Raw genomic sequence first — 18,704 nt, 5'->3', positions numbered from 1 at the left:
TTCATCCCCTCCTCTCTTCCTCTAGGAATTACATTTCTCATTTGTAAGGAGCTGGCTTCTGAAACCAAGCAAATAACAAGATCATCTGCAGTTTCTTCTCAGGGTCTCCCGGTATCAAATACAGCAGTTGAAGCATTTATTTATGAGATTTCTGATAAGGAGAAAAGACCAATGTCTCCGAAGAGTTCGTCTGGGATTTACCATCTGGATGTTGTCTGTCTGCGGCTGAACTGATTCAAAACCCGCCACACCTGGCTCCCACAGTCTCCTTCCCATTCCATGGTCCATCCCTCTCCATGTCGAGTCATGAAATGCCCAGCTTAAAGACTGTTGACCTCAAAATACTTCTTGAAGGAGGCCACGGCTGTTCAGAGCATGAGCGTTTCCCCACTGGACTGATCTGCCAGGCCCTCATTCAGCACACTCCTGGCCCCTAGAAAGAGCCACTCTTCAAGTGAAACCCCAAGACCAGCTGTCTATACAACTCATGATCCAAGAACCAGTTTATCTTGTCTCACCTAGAAACATGCCTCATTGCAAGCAGAACCTCACAACATCCAACTATCATGTGAGACCAACACTTCAGGCACTCAAATCCAAAGTACTCCCAACCTACAGCAGGCTGAGAAGGGGCTGGGACCACTTTGAAAGTGGCAAGATCCTTTCACGTCTGCCACATGCTTTGCCAGAGGTTGACATTTTGAGATCTGCAGTTAAATCTGGCTCCCAGCATGAAGCAAAAAGCACCGAAGGGGAAAGGTCTGGTTGCAAAACACAGAATAGTTAACACACTGGTGACACACACACAGCCTTGGGAGGACCAGAAGAGCTTCCACCTCTGAAGGAACAAGGACCAGCCTTGCAGCAGAGCACAAAGGAGACACCAGCATGGGCAAACCACAGGAGGAGGGAACCCACACAACTTCAGGACTTACCTCCATCCACTTCCCGTTGACTTCCATGAAGAGGACGCAGAAGGGGTCAGATTTGGAAGTGACATCCCTGTCCAGAAGGTTTTGGCCGCAGACAGACAACTCGACCTTGCAGACACAGTACTGGGAGCCAACAGGCCCTGCAGGCGTGGGAATCATGGTGTACGCCATGGACTCCAGCAGCAGCAGCTCCAGGCAGTCTGTGGAACAGGAAATGGAGAAGAACCTCAGTGCAAGTAGAAAGGCCAAAACCACTCCGATGCCACAGGCAGAGGGCCACGTCATGCTTTAAGTTACGCTTCATAAGTTATGAGGCTTTGCTGGCTCCAAAGCATCGACCCTGCACAGCCACCATCCTCATGCGGCCACCACACCAGGCAGATGTCCTGAGATGCCCTGAGATGCCCAGCAGAGCACCTACAACCTGCCTGGGTTTTGTTCATAAATAAGAAATTTTCAAGGAAAGGTAACATCTTCTGCTCACCCCTTTCCAAAGGGTGGGAGCATCGCCAACCTCTTCTTCCAGCATGCTGTGAGGTTTTTGTGGGGAGGATCTACACTTCCGCAACATCTTTCTGCATGAAAACTGGTTGTCATCCAGCTGGTCCCAAGCCATGGCTTGTGGACCTAAGCTACCAGGGCCAAACTTGAGCTCTGACCCTGAAATTATCATAGGGAAAGGAGTGAGTCCAGGAGGATGAGTGGTGTGGACAGCAACCACAGCTCTGCTCACCAGGCCCGCAGAAAGCAGTGGCTCTGGCAGCAATTAAAAGGTGGCAATAGCTGGTTCGTAGAAGTGCAGGGCAACTGTGACAACCACTGCATGACCTGGTGGTTGGTGAGATTTACAGGGCCCTGATAAAAAACCCTTTGTCATAAGAAGAGCCTACCAAAAGTCTGCTACCAAAGCCATTTTGCAGATAAATGTGTTCTATACCATTATTAGTGCAAAACCTCATCCCACATGACAGTTTTGCCTTCTGATGTGCAGTTTCCTTGGTAAAAAGCACCAATGGTCTTCAACAAACAACAGCAAACGGGAAAAAAAGAGCAGAAAAAGTGTTTTCAGATTAAATTGTACTAATAAACCTTCATGGCTGGGGTTGCCGGTGGAGAGAGAGCTCTCTTCACCAGCTCCTTCAGTAACTTTCACCCTCTTTTACAAGAAGGGCTCCCTCCTGGCTCATCCAGTTTATCTGAAAACCCCGAACACCTTCTTCCTCCACCTTGATAAGCTGTCTGATGCTGTTTGGCATTGAAACCCCAATTAATAGTATTTATTTGTTTTGCCCAGGCATGAGTATTTACAAGCACTTGCACTGCTGAGAGCTGGTGGCTACCCTCTTCTCTTCTCTTGCAGCTCAGCCTCCAAGCCAGGATGGGGATGGGAGACAGGGATGGGGTAATCCCAGGGACCTTGAAGCTCATCCAGTTCCAACCCCCTGCCACGGGCAGGGACACCTTCCACTAGACCAGGTTGCTCCAAGCCCCGTCCAACCTGGCCTTGAACACTGCCAGGGATGGGGCAGCCACAGCTTCTCTGGGCAACCTGTGCCAGGGCCTCACCACCCTCAAAGGGAAGACCTTCTGCCTAAGATCTCATCTCAATCTCCCCTCTGCCAGGTGAAAGCCATTCCCCCTTGTCCTGTCCCCATCCTTGGCTGCACACACACGTGTACATCACTGAAACAGGTCCCATGACCTTTCCCTGAGTATGGTTTCCCCTTGCCTAGACCAAGCCCATCTCACGCGGTCACTCTCCATCCACACCAGAATGGTGACAGTGTGACACGAAAATGGAGACACGTGTGGGCAGCCACGCATCTGCCGCAGCTTCGAGGACATATGTGCAGAACCAAAAGTCCTCATGGCTCATCCAGCACAGAGCCCCTGGGGCTACCAGGGTCCCTGCCAGAGCTGCCTCAGCTCCTCTCAAGCCAATGCTGCCTGCTGTAGCTAAAATAAAAGAATTAATGCACTTTTTTTCTTTAACGCACAGATCCTGTAATCGATGTCTCAGAATAGCCACGCCTGTTCTATTTATGCTGCTGTCTGTCTGCCACTCCCTCTGAGAAGCAAACACAGGGCAGCTGTGCCGGTACCGACCTGGTCCTGCCGGAGCAGGGAGATCATGGGTTTTCCAGCTCCTCTTCCCCCAGATCTCAGCACCATCTCACAAAAAGCAGAGACAGCAAATGACTCAATGGGAAAAGCTTTTTCCCAGGGCTGACAGGCACCAGAACATCCTCTCAGCCACTGCATGTCGCCCATGCTCCAGCCTCTGCACTCAGCCTGCTGTGCTCCCCGGAGAACACACGGTCAAGACGGGCATGAGGAAGAGGAGAAGTGGCCAGCACCAGCCGGGGCCAGCTAAGGGCAGAGACCTGGTGGGACTTACGTCACATTCCTCTCCCGTGCACCCAAAATTAGGGACTGGAACACTGGCCTCTCCCTCAGGTACCAACCTGGAGAGCTTAATTCCATCTCATGAGTAACAAGGCCAAAATCCTGCAGTTGCCACCGCCCCAAGAAGGCAAAAGGCAGCGGGAAAATGCTGTCACTCCTTTCCCCACCATCGCAGTGAAGATGATTTTCCCACTGAGGAGCTGCTGGTTCAGCCAGCCCACCAGTGATGGAGACGCCAAAGAGATGGGCAGCTCTCCCATCATGGCTCGGGCTACTCCTCCCCACCTCTAGTCTTGCTATAAACCCCCGAGGAGCATAATCGTTCACAGCAGGTCCCTCTAGCCAAAGAGTTCACCAGGCCTGAACCATCTGAGGCAACCACCAGGCTTCAGTGAGCCAGCAGCACTTCAATAACCCAGCAAATGCTTTAAATTCAGGGATGCATTTCAGCTGGCACCAGGCGAGTCAACCCACCATCATCTGCATTCCAGTCTCTCCTCCTTTCTTTGTTCTCTCCCTGCATTCACTGCCCCTGAACAAAGTCTTGCGACTCACTCAGCATCTGCAGCCGAATATTCTCCCAATGTACAATCCTAGCTGCTGGCTTTGTGCCCATCACATGGGCAGGCTACTGATGAGAGGTCTCAGGGACAAGCATGAAAGTCTGATTGCCCCATGGTCTCATCTACCAGCAGCCACAGAAGATGCCTGAAGAGCTGTCATAAGAGTAAGACCAGGGTGGAGCAACATGCTCCCCAAATCCCTTCTAGGGTCCAGCTTCCAGGACTTCCTGAGCTGGACTCATCTTTGTGCTTCATAACCTTCAAGTGCTTTTATCTCTATGACTTAAAATCGCAGAATCCCGAAATTGTTTGTGTTAGAAGGGACCTTAAAGCTCATCCAGTTGCAACCCCCTGCCATGGGCAGGGACACCTTCCACTAGACCAGGTTGCTCCAAGCCCTATCCAACCTGGCCTTGAACACTGCCAGGGATGCGGCAGCCACAGCTTCTCTGGGCAACCTGTGCCAGGGCCTCACCACCCTCACAGGGAAGAACTTCTTCCCAAGATCTCATCTCAATCTCCCCTCTGCCAGGTTAAAGCCATTTCTGCAAGTACTTGGTCACCTCCAAGGTGCTCACAATGTCCTGCAGTGAGGGGGTTTGCTGACTGGGGGCACACACAAGGCTTTGGGCCACCAAGAATATCTGAGATGAACATCTGGGAGACCCAGAACAACACAAACAGATGTTCTCCTCCTCCTCCTCACCCCATGCCCTCCCCAGTCTGTACAACAGATCCCCAAACCACGTGCAGAAGGGCCGGCTGGAAGCCCTGGGATCTTTTCTTCCTCTCTTATCTGAAAGAGGAGGAGGGGAAGGAGTTGTTCGTTTTGCAAACTGACTTCTGCCCTGGGAGATTTCCTTCACTCCACAGAAGAGAAGCCCCACGAGAAGCAGTGGCTCAGGCCATGCTAAGGCCCAGTTTTAAGCATTAACAGGAATAAACAGAAGAGAAAAAAAGGAAGCTATGATTTAAGTGAAACATTTTGGGGGCTTAATATTGTTGCCAAATTTCCGTGATCTCCTCTCCTTAAAAAGAATAGATTTATTTGCACAGGGAATACCAGACATATTTGAAACAGCCATGGAAGTACCGATATCCACCAGTGATACCATGCAAATTCCACTGGGTCCTTCCCACGAATGTTCATTCCCTTCTTTGGGATGATCTGTGATTCCTGTAGCACCTCACAGGAGCCACATGTGGCTCAGTTTACCCACTCAGGCTGTCCTACTACAGCTACTGCATTGTAGAAGCAAACGTCCTTTTTGGGAGGGAAAAGTAAGACGAGTGTTAAACAGGTAATCTGGGTTCCTATAAGGCACATATCTGAGCTTACAGCAGTGGAGACACAGCAGGAGAGCAGCAGTACCCATGGGATGACGAAGAGCAGGTGAAAATGAGCTGTCAGAAGACTGAAGCAAAGGAAAGGAGGAGCAGAAGGACACAGAAACCATTTGCCCAGAGCAGCAGCGAAGGTGAAACGCACCACTTGCGGAGCTGGCAGCACCAGGAAAAGCTGGGAAGCACTGGGACAGATGATGGCACAGCTCCCTATGCTCTGCTCCCTCCTGTCAACAAATCCAGTCATCTCCAGAATCATTTTGCAGGGCAGAACTGTTTGCCTTTCAGTCTCGCCCAGGCAACACGTCGATTCACCAGCCTGCACCTGGTCTTAATAACAGCCTCGTTTCCTTCTGGATGTACGTGGAATTAGTCATGTTGACAGCCCCTTTCCAGCAAATGCCTCTGCCAGGGCTGAGCAGCCTAGGGGAGGCAGGAAGGGGCTGCTTGCACATGAAAACTCCCTGCAAGGATGTACCTCGGGTACCCGCTACCATCAGAGGATCTTCACCTCTTCTACAGGCAGGGAAAGGCTGAAAACTGCCTCTGAACATCCCAGCATGGGTGGGATGCCTGGGAGTTGAGCTCAAATTCCCCCAAATTTCTGGAGATTTGGGGTAGACATGGCAGAGGGGGATTCCCAGTCTGGGTTCTGGTTTCCATATTGGCACGCTGTGAGCAAGTCACACAGTTCTGCCTGATAGAAGAGGCCACAGGGACTGTACTAGGATATTTCAGGGGCCTAGCACAGCAAGAAAGAGAGTTTTGGAACAACCTAATTAAATAATTTCCCCAGTGAACCCTTCCTGATGGAAACCGTGCCTAATGGTGCTTCAGCAGTAACGCTGCTCATGACAGCCAGGTTTCTCACACTGGTGCTGTGAGTCCCATCCCAAGCAAGGCATGACAACGGCTGGTGGCCACCTCAGTGCCACAGTGGCTGCTTCTTCATTTTGCACTCAGGGAATAGTCACCCACAACGCCCTCCTCCTCCTCTCAGCTGTCCCCAGGAAAACCCTCATCCACCAGGTCTGGCCATAGAATCACAGACTGATTTGGGTTGGAAGGGTCCTTAAAGCTTACCCAGTTCCCTCCCCTGCCACAGACAGGGACACCTTCCACTAGACCAGGTTGCTCCAAGCCCCATCCAGCCTGGCCTTGAACACTGCCAGGGATGGGGCAGCCACAGCTTCTCTGAGCAACCACTGCCAGCGCCTCAGCACCCTCATGGAGAAGAACTTCTTCCCAAGATCTCATCTCAGTCTCGGCTCTGGCAGGTTAAAGCCATTCCCCCTTGTCCTGTCCCTACAGGCCCTTGTCCAAAGCCCCTCTCCAGGTTTCTTGTAGCCCCTTTAGGTACTGGAAAACTGTTCTAAGGTCTGGTTTGGTGCAAAGTCACCCAGGGTGACCTGGGAGTCACAAATCATAGGAAAACCCCATGACACCAAAGCTGCCTGCCCCAACCGGCTTCACGTTTCAGCCCCTCCAAACAAGTTGCATTCCTCTTCCCAGCCAGCAAGAGAAGATGCTAAAGAGGGCTGCTGCACCCAGCTGCATCAGGGACCACAACCTCCCAGTCAGTGTACCAGGGTGGGCAAGGGAGTTTTCCCAAGTCCTGTAGCTTCTGCAGGGAATAGGAATAAACTGAAGCAGAAAAGGAGGATGAGCCAGAGTGCCAGACCAAGGCACCAAACACAAGTCCATCCCGATGGCACTTCTTGCATTCAGGCATTTTCAAGAGAAAAAGATCGTGGGTGGAAAGAGGTCTTCAGTAGGTTGAAATGTCCTATTATCCGCCGCCTCACTGTGATCTCTGCTTTGCTTTAATACAGTACAATGCCATTTGGCAATAACTACATGAATTTATCATGGAGGAGAGAGCAAAAGACAGGTTTAATGGTCTGGAATACAGCTCAAACACCTTTTTTTGTGGTTGGATAGCTCTATGTCAATTTGAATTTGGATTTGAATTTCAACTTTCAGCTTTGGCAGGCATGGCATATGTAAGGAGCTGGGGCAGTCTAGAGCAGTAGTAGCACAGTGCTTGACCCAGCATCCCCAAAACCCTCTCTAAAGGCAGTTGGTAAAAGCAAGAATTGTCGGGCTACTTCCCCCCATGTCCCAGCTCCACACACCCGGCCAGCAGCAGCACCACCCTAACCCTAATCCTAACCCTGGGGTCCCCAGGGGGTGAATTGCACTTCTCCGCAAGATCAGGGCTGGCCAAGAAAGTGGGACTGATCCTGTGCCCTCCCTGACCCAGGCAGCCCCCATCCTCCCACCCCAGAGGGCATCGCTCAGCAAAAGGCAGCCCTTTCCTGTCCCATGCCCGTGATGCTCAGGTCCCACTCCAGGAAGATTTTCTCAAACCACATTTGGACTCACAGGGTGTGTCAGGATTGGGAGATGGGGAAAGTCCCTCTGTCCCTGACACTGTAGAGCAGCCAACACCCACCAAGAAACAGCCCTGGCCCTTCCTTTGATCCTCAGTACAAACACATCCATCTGGGCTCCTCCAGGCACTGGGGACAAGGCTCCTCCAGAGCCCAAGGACAGGGCAAGTGAGTGCCAGGGCTGGACACAGAGCCACCCACCCGCCACCAGGCCAATGTGGCTCCAGCTGATGCAGTCACTTGGGCTGCCAGCGGTAAGGATAAGCCCACCCTGCCACATCCAGCGGCATCTCCCCAGCTCTGGTCGAGATGCCACTTGCAGCACCTCCATAATGACACCATTCAAGGGATTTGGGGCCAGGCTGACAATGTAACTGTGAAGTGCTCCTCCAAAACAGAAATCAGGAAGCTCCAGGGGCTGTAACAACATTGAGCTTCTATTGGCACATGAAACCTTTTGTTTAAGCCCAGGTGTTTCCTAAGACCCCACACCAGCTTCCAAGGACTACTCTGAATCAGCCCAAAGCTACGTTTTCATGAAGCTCCCACCTGAAACCACTACTCATCCCTGGGAGGAATGAAGACAAGTGGGCCAGGCATCACCTATAGAATCATAGAATCAGCTAGGTTGGAAAAGATCTTTAAGATCATCGAGTCCAACCTTTACCCCAGCACTGCCAAGGCCACCACTAAACCATGTCTCTAATGGCCTCATCTACACAGTTTGTGAACACTTCCAGGGATAGTGACTCCACCACTGCCCTGGGCAGCCTGTTCCAATGCCTGAACACTCTCTGGGAAAGAAATTGTCCCCAATACCCAGTCTAAGCCGCTCCTGGTTCAGCTTCACGCCATTTCCTCTTGTCCTATCCCTTGTTCCTTGGGAGAAGAGACCAGCCACCTCCTGGCTCCATCCTCCTGCCAGGTACTTGTAGAGAGCGATAAGGTCCCCCCTGAGCCCTTTCTTCTCCAGACTAAACCTCCCAGGTCCCTCAGCCGTTCCTCATCACACTTGTGCTCCAGGCCCTTCACCAGCTCCGTTGCCCTTCTCTGGCCCTGCTCCAGCACCTCAATGTCTCTCTTGTAGTGAGGGGCTCAGAACTGAACACAGGATTCGACGTGTGGCCTCACCAGTGCCCAGTACAGGGAGATAATCACTGCCCTGGCCCTGCTGCCCCCACCAGTGCTGATACAAGCCGGTATGCCATTGGCCTTCTTGGCTTCCTGGGCACAAGCTGCTCACGTTCAGCTCTGTCAGTCAGCACCCCCAGGTCCTTTTCCATGAGCAGCTTTGCAGCTGGTCTTCCCCAAGCCTGGAGCATTGTGTGGGGTTGTGGGGACCCAAGTGCAGGACCCAGCATTTTGTCTTGTTGAACCTCATACCATTGGCCTTGGCCCATCGATCCAACCTGTCCAGATCTCTCTGTAGAGCCTTCCTATTCTGCAGCAGATCAACACTCCAGCCAGCCTGATGTCATTTACAAATTTATTGAGTGTGCCATCGATCCTCTCATCCAGATCATCAATGAAGACATTAACCACCACCCAGCACCTAGGACAGACAGGCTGGGGTGGTGAGGGAGAAGGGAAGGGTGAGCGACAGGATTTGCAGCACAACTGGGCAGAAAGTGGGATGAGCAATGCAGATCCCATCTGAAAAATGAGGCAGAAAAAGCCCCAGCTCCCTCAGCAGTCCTGAGAGAGACCGGCCTCCTCAGGGCTTCTCCAGGTCTCAAACAAGCTGCAGGATCCTCTCCCCCATCTCCCAGTACACCCATGGCAATCAGCTTTGTGGATATCAGCTAGCTGGAGTTAGGTCAGATTGATCACAGGACCCCAGCCCCAGCACGGGGTGGGCAGGGACACTGGGATCCCACCCTGACCATGCAGAGAGAGTTTCACCCAGTGGGAGATCCCTCTCCAGAGAGCAACCAGACGGATAACGGGGATAGGACCCACATCTACACATCAGTAAATCTGGGGTCATAACTTAAAGAAAGGAGCACTTCCCATGCAGAAGGACTTCCCCGTGGAGATGCTGTTGCTCCCTCTGCAGCCTTGCAACATGCACCTCCAACCCAGGGATTCAGGAGCCCCATCCAGCTTTTCCAGCCAGATGAAGGGGAAAAGATCACTCCTTCCCTGCTTGGGATGAGTCATGGGTGAAAAGGAACCCACAGCAGCCATAAAACCTTCCAGGGACCTCCCAGCAGTCCCTCTGTCCCTGCTCAAGCGCAGAGGGGATGCTGCAGCCCTGCCTCCAGACACCCACCCTGCAGCATGCTGGTGGCAATGAGCTGTGTGGTGTGTGCAGAGGAACCATGGAGCAGCCTGTCCCACCCATGGGTGCACTGTGGGACGGCCCAGGGTGCCCTCTAGCAGCCCAGCCCTGGCGGGGTGTCTGCTGTGAAAGCCTGCTCTGCCGAGGGAACCTGGGCAGGACCCGCCGGGGGGCACGGGCATGGGCGAGGCCATGGGACAGAGCATTCCCCGGCCCGACTGCCATTTCCCAGTGCATGCCATGGGATGTGCAGGGACCTCTCCATCCATAACGAAGGCGCTGGAGCATCGGCTTCCCTGGTGCTCTACGGAATCAGGACAGACAGGTATCGTAACAACATCATCTATCACACTGTAATACCACTGTAATCACTTCAGCAGGTCCAGCACACGAGACTCTCAAGGGAAAGGGGATTAGGAGACATCAATGTTTACAGTCCACCACACTGGCAGAGCTCCTCTGCTGCTCATGCATCACCAACAATGGCATTCAGTACTTGTGAAGACCTTACAGGCTCCAGCTGCTCTGCTGGCACCGTGGCCCCAGCCTCGGCTGTGGCATGCAGCCATCCAACCACAGCCACAGAGGATGGAGACATCCCATTTTCTGCTTTCTACAAACCTCCTCACTCCTCGCTGCTCTGTGCTGTACTGGTAAAGATGACAGCCCCTCAGAGGTCCCTCCAGGGTGGGGGACAGTCCCCTTGCAACTGCAGAGACAGTTGCTGCCTGGTCACTGCTCCAGCACCCAGTGTCCTCCAGCAGAGCTGCACTGACACCAGAGAGCAAAGGACAACAGGATTCTGTTCTCCAAACAGATGAAGTCTGAAAATGTCATTACACTGTCCCCAAATATCCAAAACCACTTACCAGCGAGAAATCATGTCCCCGAAGAGCAGGAGAGCCGAGTGCTGCACAGAGGGCAGGGCTTCCCTGTGGTCACTGCACATCCTGCACCCACGGCATGCCCTGCTCACAAATCCGCATGTGGTTTCCAGAGCAGCAGCAGCTCTGGGCCTGCTGCTCAGACATAGAGAAAGGGCAAGCGAGGGGCAGGGCAGGGCAGGAACAATGGATGAGCCAGTCGGAGCAACCCCATCCCAATCTCCGCCGGCAAGCACGGATTTGGCTGACTGCACATTTCCCTTTGACTACAAGCTTCCTCTAGGGCTCAATTTAGGGAAACCTGTGATTTAGGGCAGAAAAGATCGTGTTGTCGCTGTGGATCCTGGTGATCACATCAAACTCCGCACGCAACCGCCCAAAGAAAAGGTACACATGCTGCAACAGCCAGTTCCCTTCGCCGTGCTGGAGCTGAAAACCACAGTACCCATTGGGCATGGGCAGCTGTGCAAGAAGAGCTGGGCATAGCGTCACGACGAGGGGGGTGTATCTGTTTCAACCACCAGATTTGGAGGAAAGAGTTGATTTAATTAAAGACAGATCCTGTGAAGTGGAAGAGAGCAGGGCAGCCCCTGAGGGACACACAGCCAGCGCGGCTCCCGTGCAGGTGCAGGAGGAACCTCCTGCACTCGCAGTGTACTTGATGTGTTCTGGCTGTTACAGGCTTTTCTGAGTTACTGAAAACAGAAATGCTGGCTTTCTGAATTTTAATTGAATTCCTATTTCCAGCCAGCACCACACAGTGCACGTGAGAGGGGGATAAAAAAAAAAATCATCACTTAAGGGATGGGAAACATCTTTAACTGCTTTCTAACATAAACACATGCCAAAATCACATGCATGCCCGGCAGAAAGGCCCTGCCAGCAGCCCCAGCAGTGGACAGCATACAGGTCCCTCCACCTCAGGCACCATTCCATTCCCATAGCCCTTCCCCTGATAACATAACTAAGCATTAATTAATAGGTACTTATGAGCAATGCTCATTGCCCTGGCACATTGACATCAAGCCACACAGACCACCACTGATGTCCCCAGAGGCTGGTGGCCACCTTCACCCTGCATGGAGGTGATGATCCCATCTTTTCCAAAAGAATTTTATGGGCCTGCTTTTGCAGCAGGGAGATGCTGCCCCTTGATGTGTGAAGCTTCATCCTGAGACGGATTTGTATGCCAGCGACACAAAACCTCATAGAATCACAGAACCATAGAATGGTTTGAGTTGGAGGGGACCTTAAAGCTCATCCAGTTGCAACCCCCTGCCATGGGCAGGGACACCTTCCACTAGACCAGGTTGCTCCAAGCCCCATCCGTCCTGGCCTTAAACACTACCACAGATGCGGCAGCCACAGCTTCTCTGGGCAACCTGTGCCAGGGCCTCATCACTCTCACAGGGAAGAACTTCTTCCTAAGATCTCATCTCAGTCTCCCCTCTGCCAGGTTAAACGCTCTGTCACCTCAACCCCCCTTGTCCTGTCCCTACAGGCCCTTGTCCAAAGCCCCTATCCAAAATGTGGTGGGTTATAATGAGAACTGCGCCTGATAAATTCTCAACTCCTTCCCAATAGCTTTAGACTCTGCTTGGGGGATTATAAACCTGGGTTTAAACAGCAGCACAGCCCTGGACTTGCTGTTCAACAGCAGAACTTATGTTCCCAGCTTGTCTTACTTTTAAAATCAGGCTCATGACAGCTGATGTTTCTTCCTAAATCTTCAGCTTCTGGAATCACGTGATGATGGAAAATCCAGGGCTGGGGGGAAGGAGACTGTTCTAGACAGAGCTTTTTCCTGCTGGCTATAGGCAGAAAATCTGACAGCCCAAACCCAAAGCCTCAACAAAAGCAGCAGAGAAATAAAAAGCGAAGCCCTTCTTGCTGAGTACTACACTTGTTTGTTTTCCTGACACTTTAACGATATTCCTACAATCAAACCCACCTGAGTTCCCAAGAATTACTTTATCCCCTGCTCCTGTGATCCAAATAAGTAACCTCCTAAAGCCAGCAGCCAGGAAACTGAACCAAAGCAGCAAAAAGTGATGACTCGGGTCCCTTGACAAACATTTTACAGGGGTTTAAAAGACAAGCTGTAAGATTTCAGGGGGGGTGAAAGTGTCCAATCCTTCTTTCTTCCAGCTGTTTTGTGGTTGTGCCCTGTGTGCCATTTCAAATGCCCAGCTCCTCCACTGCACCAGAAAATTTACGTTTTCTTCTCGTCTCCCCTCACCCTGGCTCTGAACGCCAGCCAAGACTCTCACATAAAGAGTTCCTTATGAGAGCTGGCAACCCTGAACCAGGACAGGAGACTGCAAGCATGGCTTGTTCCTCAATTACCCGGTATTACGTTCTCGGCACGCCAGCGGCTTCCGGAGAACAAGCCCTGATTTACGGTGGCGTGAGCGGCTCCGGCCAGCGCTCCCCAGGGAGACGTTTCCACTGAAGTCAGTGGGAAACTCTTTCCACCGGGTGTAACGGGAGCAAGAGAAGCTGTTGTTCCTCCCACACTCTTCACACACCACACTGAGACTACTAAAAGGCGAACAAAGCCGGTGCAATTCCAGTACACAACCAGAGCAGGCCGGTAAGTCAGGAAGTGGCACCAGCACCGCATAACCCCACTGTTCTGAGGCAAGGAAGGAGGATTGTGGGCAGACGAGCAGAGACCATGCTGGGGGCTGTGTGGCTGATGTATTGCCCCAGGGCAAGGAGCATTTTCACCCACAGCTCAGCTCCTGTGGCTGGGCCCTAATTGGATTTTTCCACACTGGAAACCCCAAGTTCCAGGACTCCTAACCCAACCCCACAACCGATGGCTTTACAAACTGCACTGCCTTGCCAGCACTCTGCAGAGGGTCCCTCGCTGTCCACCAATGCGGACCTCAGGAGCAAAGATGTCCCCGTGCCAAGATAGGCTGTTGCAGCTCTGGATGAAGTCATTTCTCTTGAGATCGAGCTCAGAAAGGCAGTGGGGAGGGAGAAGCATCACAGCCGCATCTCAAATACTAGCAGTTGTACAACGCTGCCACCCTCACATTGTTATAGCCTGATGTCTGCAACGTTCAAGAGATGCAAACTGCCACCCCAACCAAGTGGGTCCTGGGAATGGTGTGCCACACACCGATGGTGCCAGCAAACCCCATCCCCGGGTGGTGAGGTGTTCCAGGAGCCAGGAAAGCAGCTCCAGGACTGCTCAGGTACCCAGGGCAAGTACACTGCAAGCAGGTGCAATTTTGGGGACAGTGGGAAGCCTCACCAGGTGCCTTCCCTCCACGTTATCGCAGCAGGGATGCTCCAGCAGCAGCAGCAGAGAAACAGAAATGCACATGACCAGAAAATGTATGTCCCAGGCTACCACCCAGCTGTAACCAAAGCAAATGCAGCATTTCCCTGAGGCTACTCCAGCAAAACATCCTCCACTGAATCAGTTCTTCGCAACAGATCCTTTCCACACACCCAGAGCTTTTGTTCCCAGCCTTCCTCCTTCCATCGCTCTGCTCCCTGCTCCCCAACAGGCTTCAATGGGATTTCTGGCCCATGATTTTCTGACCCTAGAAAAGCCCAGTGGCATCACGCACTGGCATAAAAGCCTGGTACCAGCTGGCAGGAGGAAGCTGGTGCTGGTGACAGGGGAACGATATCAGAGCTGAGCACCCCTGGGCTGTGCTTGCACTGGCCTGATCCTGACTTCAGCTTCTCCAGCAAGGTTCAAGTGCATCTCCAGGAGGCTTCAAACCTGGGGTTCAAGGTTCACAGGGATCCTTCTAATTCCTTCTGATGTAGCAGCTGAGACTATTGGGGAGTCAGCAGGAAGTCTGAAAAGTCTGAAAAACTTCAGAGACGTTTTTGACACCAAAGCTGAGCTCTAGTCTCACCTCCAACTCCTGTTCCACCCTCCCTGCAGTGACCTGCTCCAAAGGATGTGTTCACCCACCAAGTCCTCCAGCCTTGCTGGCTTAAATTCAGCCACTCACCTAGATAAGGGTTACTCACCCAGAGACTTACTGCATCAGGTCCTCAGGGTGGGGGAGCTGACAGGAAAACATCTCCCTACCTGCCATGCTCCGGGCACCCCACGCTGCTGAGCACAGTACTCTGCTCGCCATGATCCCAGGGGCATAAGGTCTTGCTGGGCACAATGGAGTGAGGAGCAGCCCACCCGTGAGCATGAACTCCCTCAGTCCCCCCAGAACTGCACTGCATGAAGGGTATCATCACTAGTCAGATCAGCATCAGGCTGCAAACAGTTCCCCAAGAAGCGCTTCTGCACATCCCAGCCACGAGCTCACCGGATCCCTCTGGAACTCGATGCCGGAGGAGAAGCAGCAGCTGCCAGGAGAAACCCCAATCAAACGTCCTAGCCCCGGGGAGCCAAGCCACATGGCCCCAGCGCTTGCCTCGGGGTTGTGCGCCCGGTTGGCAGTGTTAGGAGTGAATGCAGAGGGAAGTGGGGACAGCGGGAACAAGTTCTACACTGTGCACCAACAAAGTGGCCTAGGCTGGGGAAGGGGGTGTGAAGCGATGGGGGGGGGGGGGGGGTGTGTGTCCCAGCGGATAGGGGGTGTCATCTAGGGGTTGGAAGGTCTGTCTTATGGGATGAAGGTCTGTCTCAGGGGATGGAGCGTCTGTCCCAGGGGATGGAGGGCAGAAGGGACACCACACACTCCCGGGACAAGCCGGGGACACACACAAACACTGCCCTGCAGGTCCCCATGCGGGGACTCCCCTGGGGTGATCCCGGCCGGCCAATGCCATGCTCCCGCCAGGATGTCCGAGGTCTCCGGTCTCCGCCGGTGCATCCCCCGCAGCTGTCACTACCCACCGGACCCACGGGGGACGATCACGCCACGGGCCCGGCTCAGCCACCGGCGGGTCCCGCTCCTGACCCTCTCCCCGCTTCGGTACCTCCGCGTCGCCCCCGGTACTCACCCCCGGTTCTCACCCCGGTTCTCACTCGCCCCCGGCACTCGCCGCCGGGGCGGAGCAGCTCCCGCGGGGCCGCGGCTCAGCGACTCCCGCCGCCGCCCCGGCCGCGGTAACGGAGAGAAGAGTGGGGGCGGTGATGCCGGGGGGGGGAGGGGGCGCGGCCATGCCTGGGCCACCCCCGGAGCAGCATCCTGCCTTTCGGATTAAACAAACCCACATGGATCCACCCCGAAACTTCCCAGCTGGCTCTTGCGCTTTTCGCAACAGAAAGCAGCTTTAAAAAAACCTCATGCAACGCAGCTGGGAAACGCGTTTGCGCGTTCTCCACCCGGTAGCAGCGAAAACGGAACTTTGGTGGATCGTTCTGTACCAAACCCACCGGTTTCTGCGCTGCCTCGAGGCCGGCGGGGCTCACTCTGCCCGGCTGCTGCGCGTGCTCCCGGTGCTGAACCCAGCCCCGGGTGCGGGTGCTGCTCCGGCAGCGGCGGGGAGACCTCAGGACACGGGGTTGGCAGCATTGCACCGACCCTTCCCCCGCTTCACCCAAGCAGTCGCCCCTTCCAGCCTGGAACTGCCGCGGTTTGCACCCAACGTACCATGAACAACCTCAGCTGACGCTTGGTGGACACATCATCAGGCGTCAGGGATATTTATAGTTTTGATGTGGAGATACGGTAATAATGGGTGTGCTGGGCTGCAACCCCAGAGCGCGAGCAGCAGGTCGAGTGAGGGGATTCTCCCCCTCTGCTGTGTCTGGGGAGACCCCCCCTGCCGTCCTGCGTCCAGCTCTGGGACACCACCACAAGAGGGATGTGGAGCTGTTGGAGTGAGTCCAGAGGAGGCCACGGAGATGTTTCAAGGCCTGGAGCAGCTCTGCCTGGAGACAGGCTGAGAGAGCTGGGCTTGTTCAGCCTGGAGAAGAGAAGGCTCCCAGAGACCTTCCAGCAGCTTCAGTGCCTAAAGGGGCTGCAAAAGAGGCACTTTGGACAAGGGCCTGTAGGGACAGGACAAGGGGGAATGGCTTTAACCTGACTGAGGGGGTTTGCCCCTTTTGTCCCTTAATTTTCACCCCCATACCCTAATACCAGGCTTGCTATCAACGTAATAACTTGGCAAGTTACAGGCTCATCAGGTTTACCTCCGCCTAATTCTGCTGGTGTCAAGTTTAAACCAGCAGCAGATCTGGCATTTTAGGAAGATTTTAGGAAGACGTTCTTTGCTGTGAGAGTGCTGAGGTGCTGGCACAGGTTGCCCAGGGAAGCTGTGGCTGCCCCATCCCTGGCAGTGTTCAAGACCCTGGACGGGGCTTGGAGTAACCTGGTCTAGTGGAAGGTGTCCCTGCCTGTGGCAGGAGGTTGGAACTGGATGGGCTTTAAGGTTCCTTCCAAACCAAACCAGTCTGGGATTCTGTAATAGTAAGACTGGAAGCCTCCCTCTGAGGCTTCAGATCAAATAAACCACCTTTAATTGTACAGAGCCCTTTACTATGGGCTCTGCTCATGCTTTTAAAGATCACAGGCAAAAGCAGCAAGTCCCATATTCCCCCCAGCCAGCCCTCCCCTCTCCTGCAGCTTCCACTGTTAAAGGTGGAAGAGTTTCAAGGCACCAAGTTGGATTTTGGCATGGACGAGGTCCCTCACTTTGCCAGCTCCACTCCCTTCCTGGCACTACCCCACTCCCTGGCACCCCAGGAGTGAGGCAGGGGACCAGGATGGTCTCACAGGTCACAAATGCTCCTGCTCAGCGCAGCACCACAACAGGCAGCCTCCAGCTAAAAACTGAGCCTAGTTTTTAGGAGCAAACCCTTTCTTCCTAACCCAGCCAGAAACCACCACAGGAAGGGACAACGTTGTCCCTGGAAGAGGAATTCAGTGGGAAAAGTGGGGTCTGCACGAGCCCTGCACTCCTCCCTCCATGCCTGTGGCTTAAACTGTCACTTGGGGGGTGAGGGAGGAAAGGGAGAGGCAGACAGTATTTCATGAATGCCAATGTGCCTATTTTCTCCAGTATCAGTTTTTCCTGTGTTTACTCTCCTGCCCAGTGTGATGCCTGAGAGTCACAGCAGGTTCAGCACTATCTGGACCTAGTTTTAGCGAGGAGAACCAGGCTGCATTTCCAGCTCTGCAGAACAGCAGCCATGGCGTTCAAAGCCCGCCCCAGCCTGACTCTGGCTGTTCCCCGGCACAGAATCCAGGCTCCTCACCGCCCTCCGGCAGCGTAGTTATTTACAGCAGGGTATTTCTTGCTAAAGATCTGGTCTCAGGGGGCAAAATCCCTTCTGTGTCTGGCACCAGTGCTGACTAGCTCAGACATTGTCTTCTGGAGACTGCAGGAGCCTGAAACAATAGGGGTGTGCGGAGCGTCCTGATGCATTTCCATTTTTGGTCTGTGATAAATCTGAAACCCAATAGTAACAGCTCTAAAAAAGGCCCACGTCGATCAGCTGTTTGGGAACTGGTTTGGTATTCAACCATCACACACAACCCCCAACGGCCTCACATCTTCCTGCATACCAGAAGATTCCTTTTACCCCTCAAAACAGTACAAAGCTTCCAGGCTCCCCTTGGAAACTTTTAGGCACAAGCTAGAACATGGACATCAGCAGTGCACTGAGAATGGGAAGCGTGCTGGGGAACGGCGGCCCAAAAGTCCTTGACATTCGATGTAAGAAAGCGAGGGCTAGTGTTGTGTCTCGTGTACAACTCAATCCAAACCTCTGTTTTTTACAAACGCGAGCCACGCACTCAAAACGCTGCACAGAGCCGGGTTCCACCGAAAGCGCTAGACTAGACAACGGGCTTCTTCCCGTTTTTACGGTTGGGCTGACACCTGGTGTTCTGGAAAAGATGATGCAACGTCCCGCGAGTCCCTGCGCTGGCTTGCGTTGGGATGGCTGCTCTCTCAGGCCAGACACGTGCCTGGGAGCTGAATCTGGGGAAGAACCTGAGAAATGGAAGTGTGCATTA

General features: G+C 53.5%; 1 protein-coding gene and 1 long non-coding RNA gene across 7 annotated transcripts in view; both read right to left on the bottom strand.

The window, feature by feature from the left end:
* CPNE2 (copine 2) overlaps window positions 1–16,345 on the bottom strand; it is a 55,607-nt gene extending 39,262 nt beyond the window's left edge. The window contains exons 1-3 of one of the 6 annotated variants that reach the window (XM_030511547.1): window positions 14,269–15,077; window positions 10,789–14,174; window positions 936–1,132 (exon numbers count right to left, since the gene is read on the bottom strand). In XM_030511547.1, coding sequence (XP_030367407.1) covers window positions 936–1,103 — 168 coding nt within the window. In that variant the 5' untranslated portion in view covers window positions 1,104–1,132; window positions 10,789–14,174; window positions 14,269–15,077. Of the gene's footprint in view, window positions 1–935; window positions 1,133–10,788; window positions 15,078–15,101; window positions 15,137–15,741; window positions 16,053–16,117 lie in introns of those variants that run through there. The other 5 variants (XM_030511544.1, XM_030511545.1, XM_030511549.1 and 2 more) reach the window with 5 other exon arrangements.
* On the bottom strand, window positions 9,111–10,796 carry LOC115619393. Its single transcript, XR_003994999.1, has 2 exons — window positions 10,541–10,796; window positions 9,111–10,223 (listed from the first exon to the last, which is right to left on the bottom strand). It is a non-coding gene; the product is annotated as an uncharacterized LOC115619393 (long non-coding RNA).
* Window positions 16,346–18,704: the final 2,359 nt, after the last annotated feature.

The sequence above is a fragment of the Strigops habroptila genome, chromosome Z (genome assembly GCF_004027225.2).
Source record: "Strigops habroptila isolate Jane chromosome Z, bStrHab1.2.pri, whole genome shotgun sequence".
Taxonomy (NCBI): Eukaryota; Metazoa; Chordata; class Aves; order Psittaciformes; family Psittacidae; genus Strigops; species Strigops habroptila.
The sequence above is the reverse complement of the archived record's forward strand: the minus strand, read 5'-3'. Positions and strand labels throughout refer to the sequence as shown.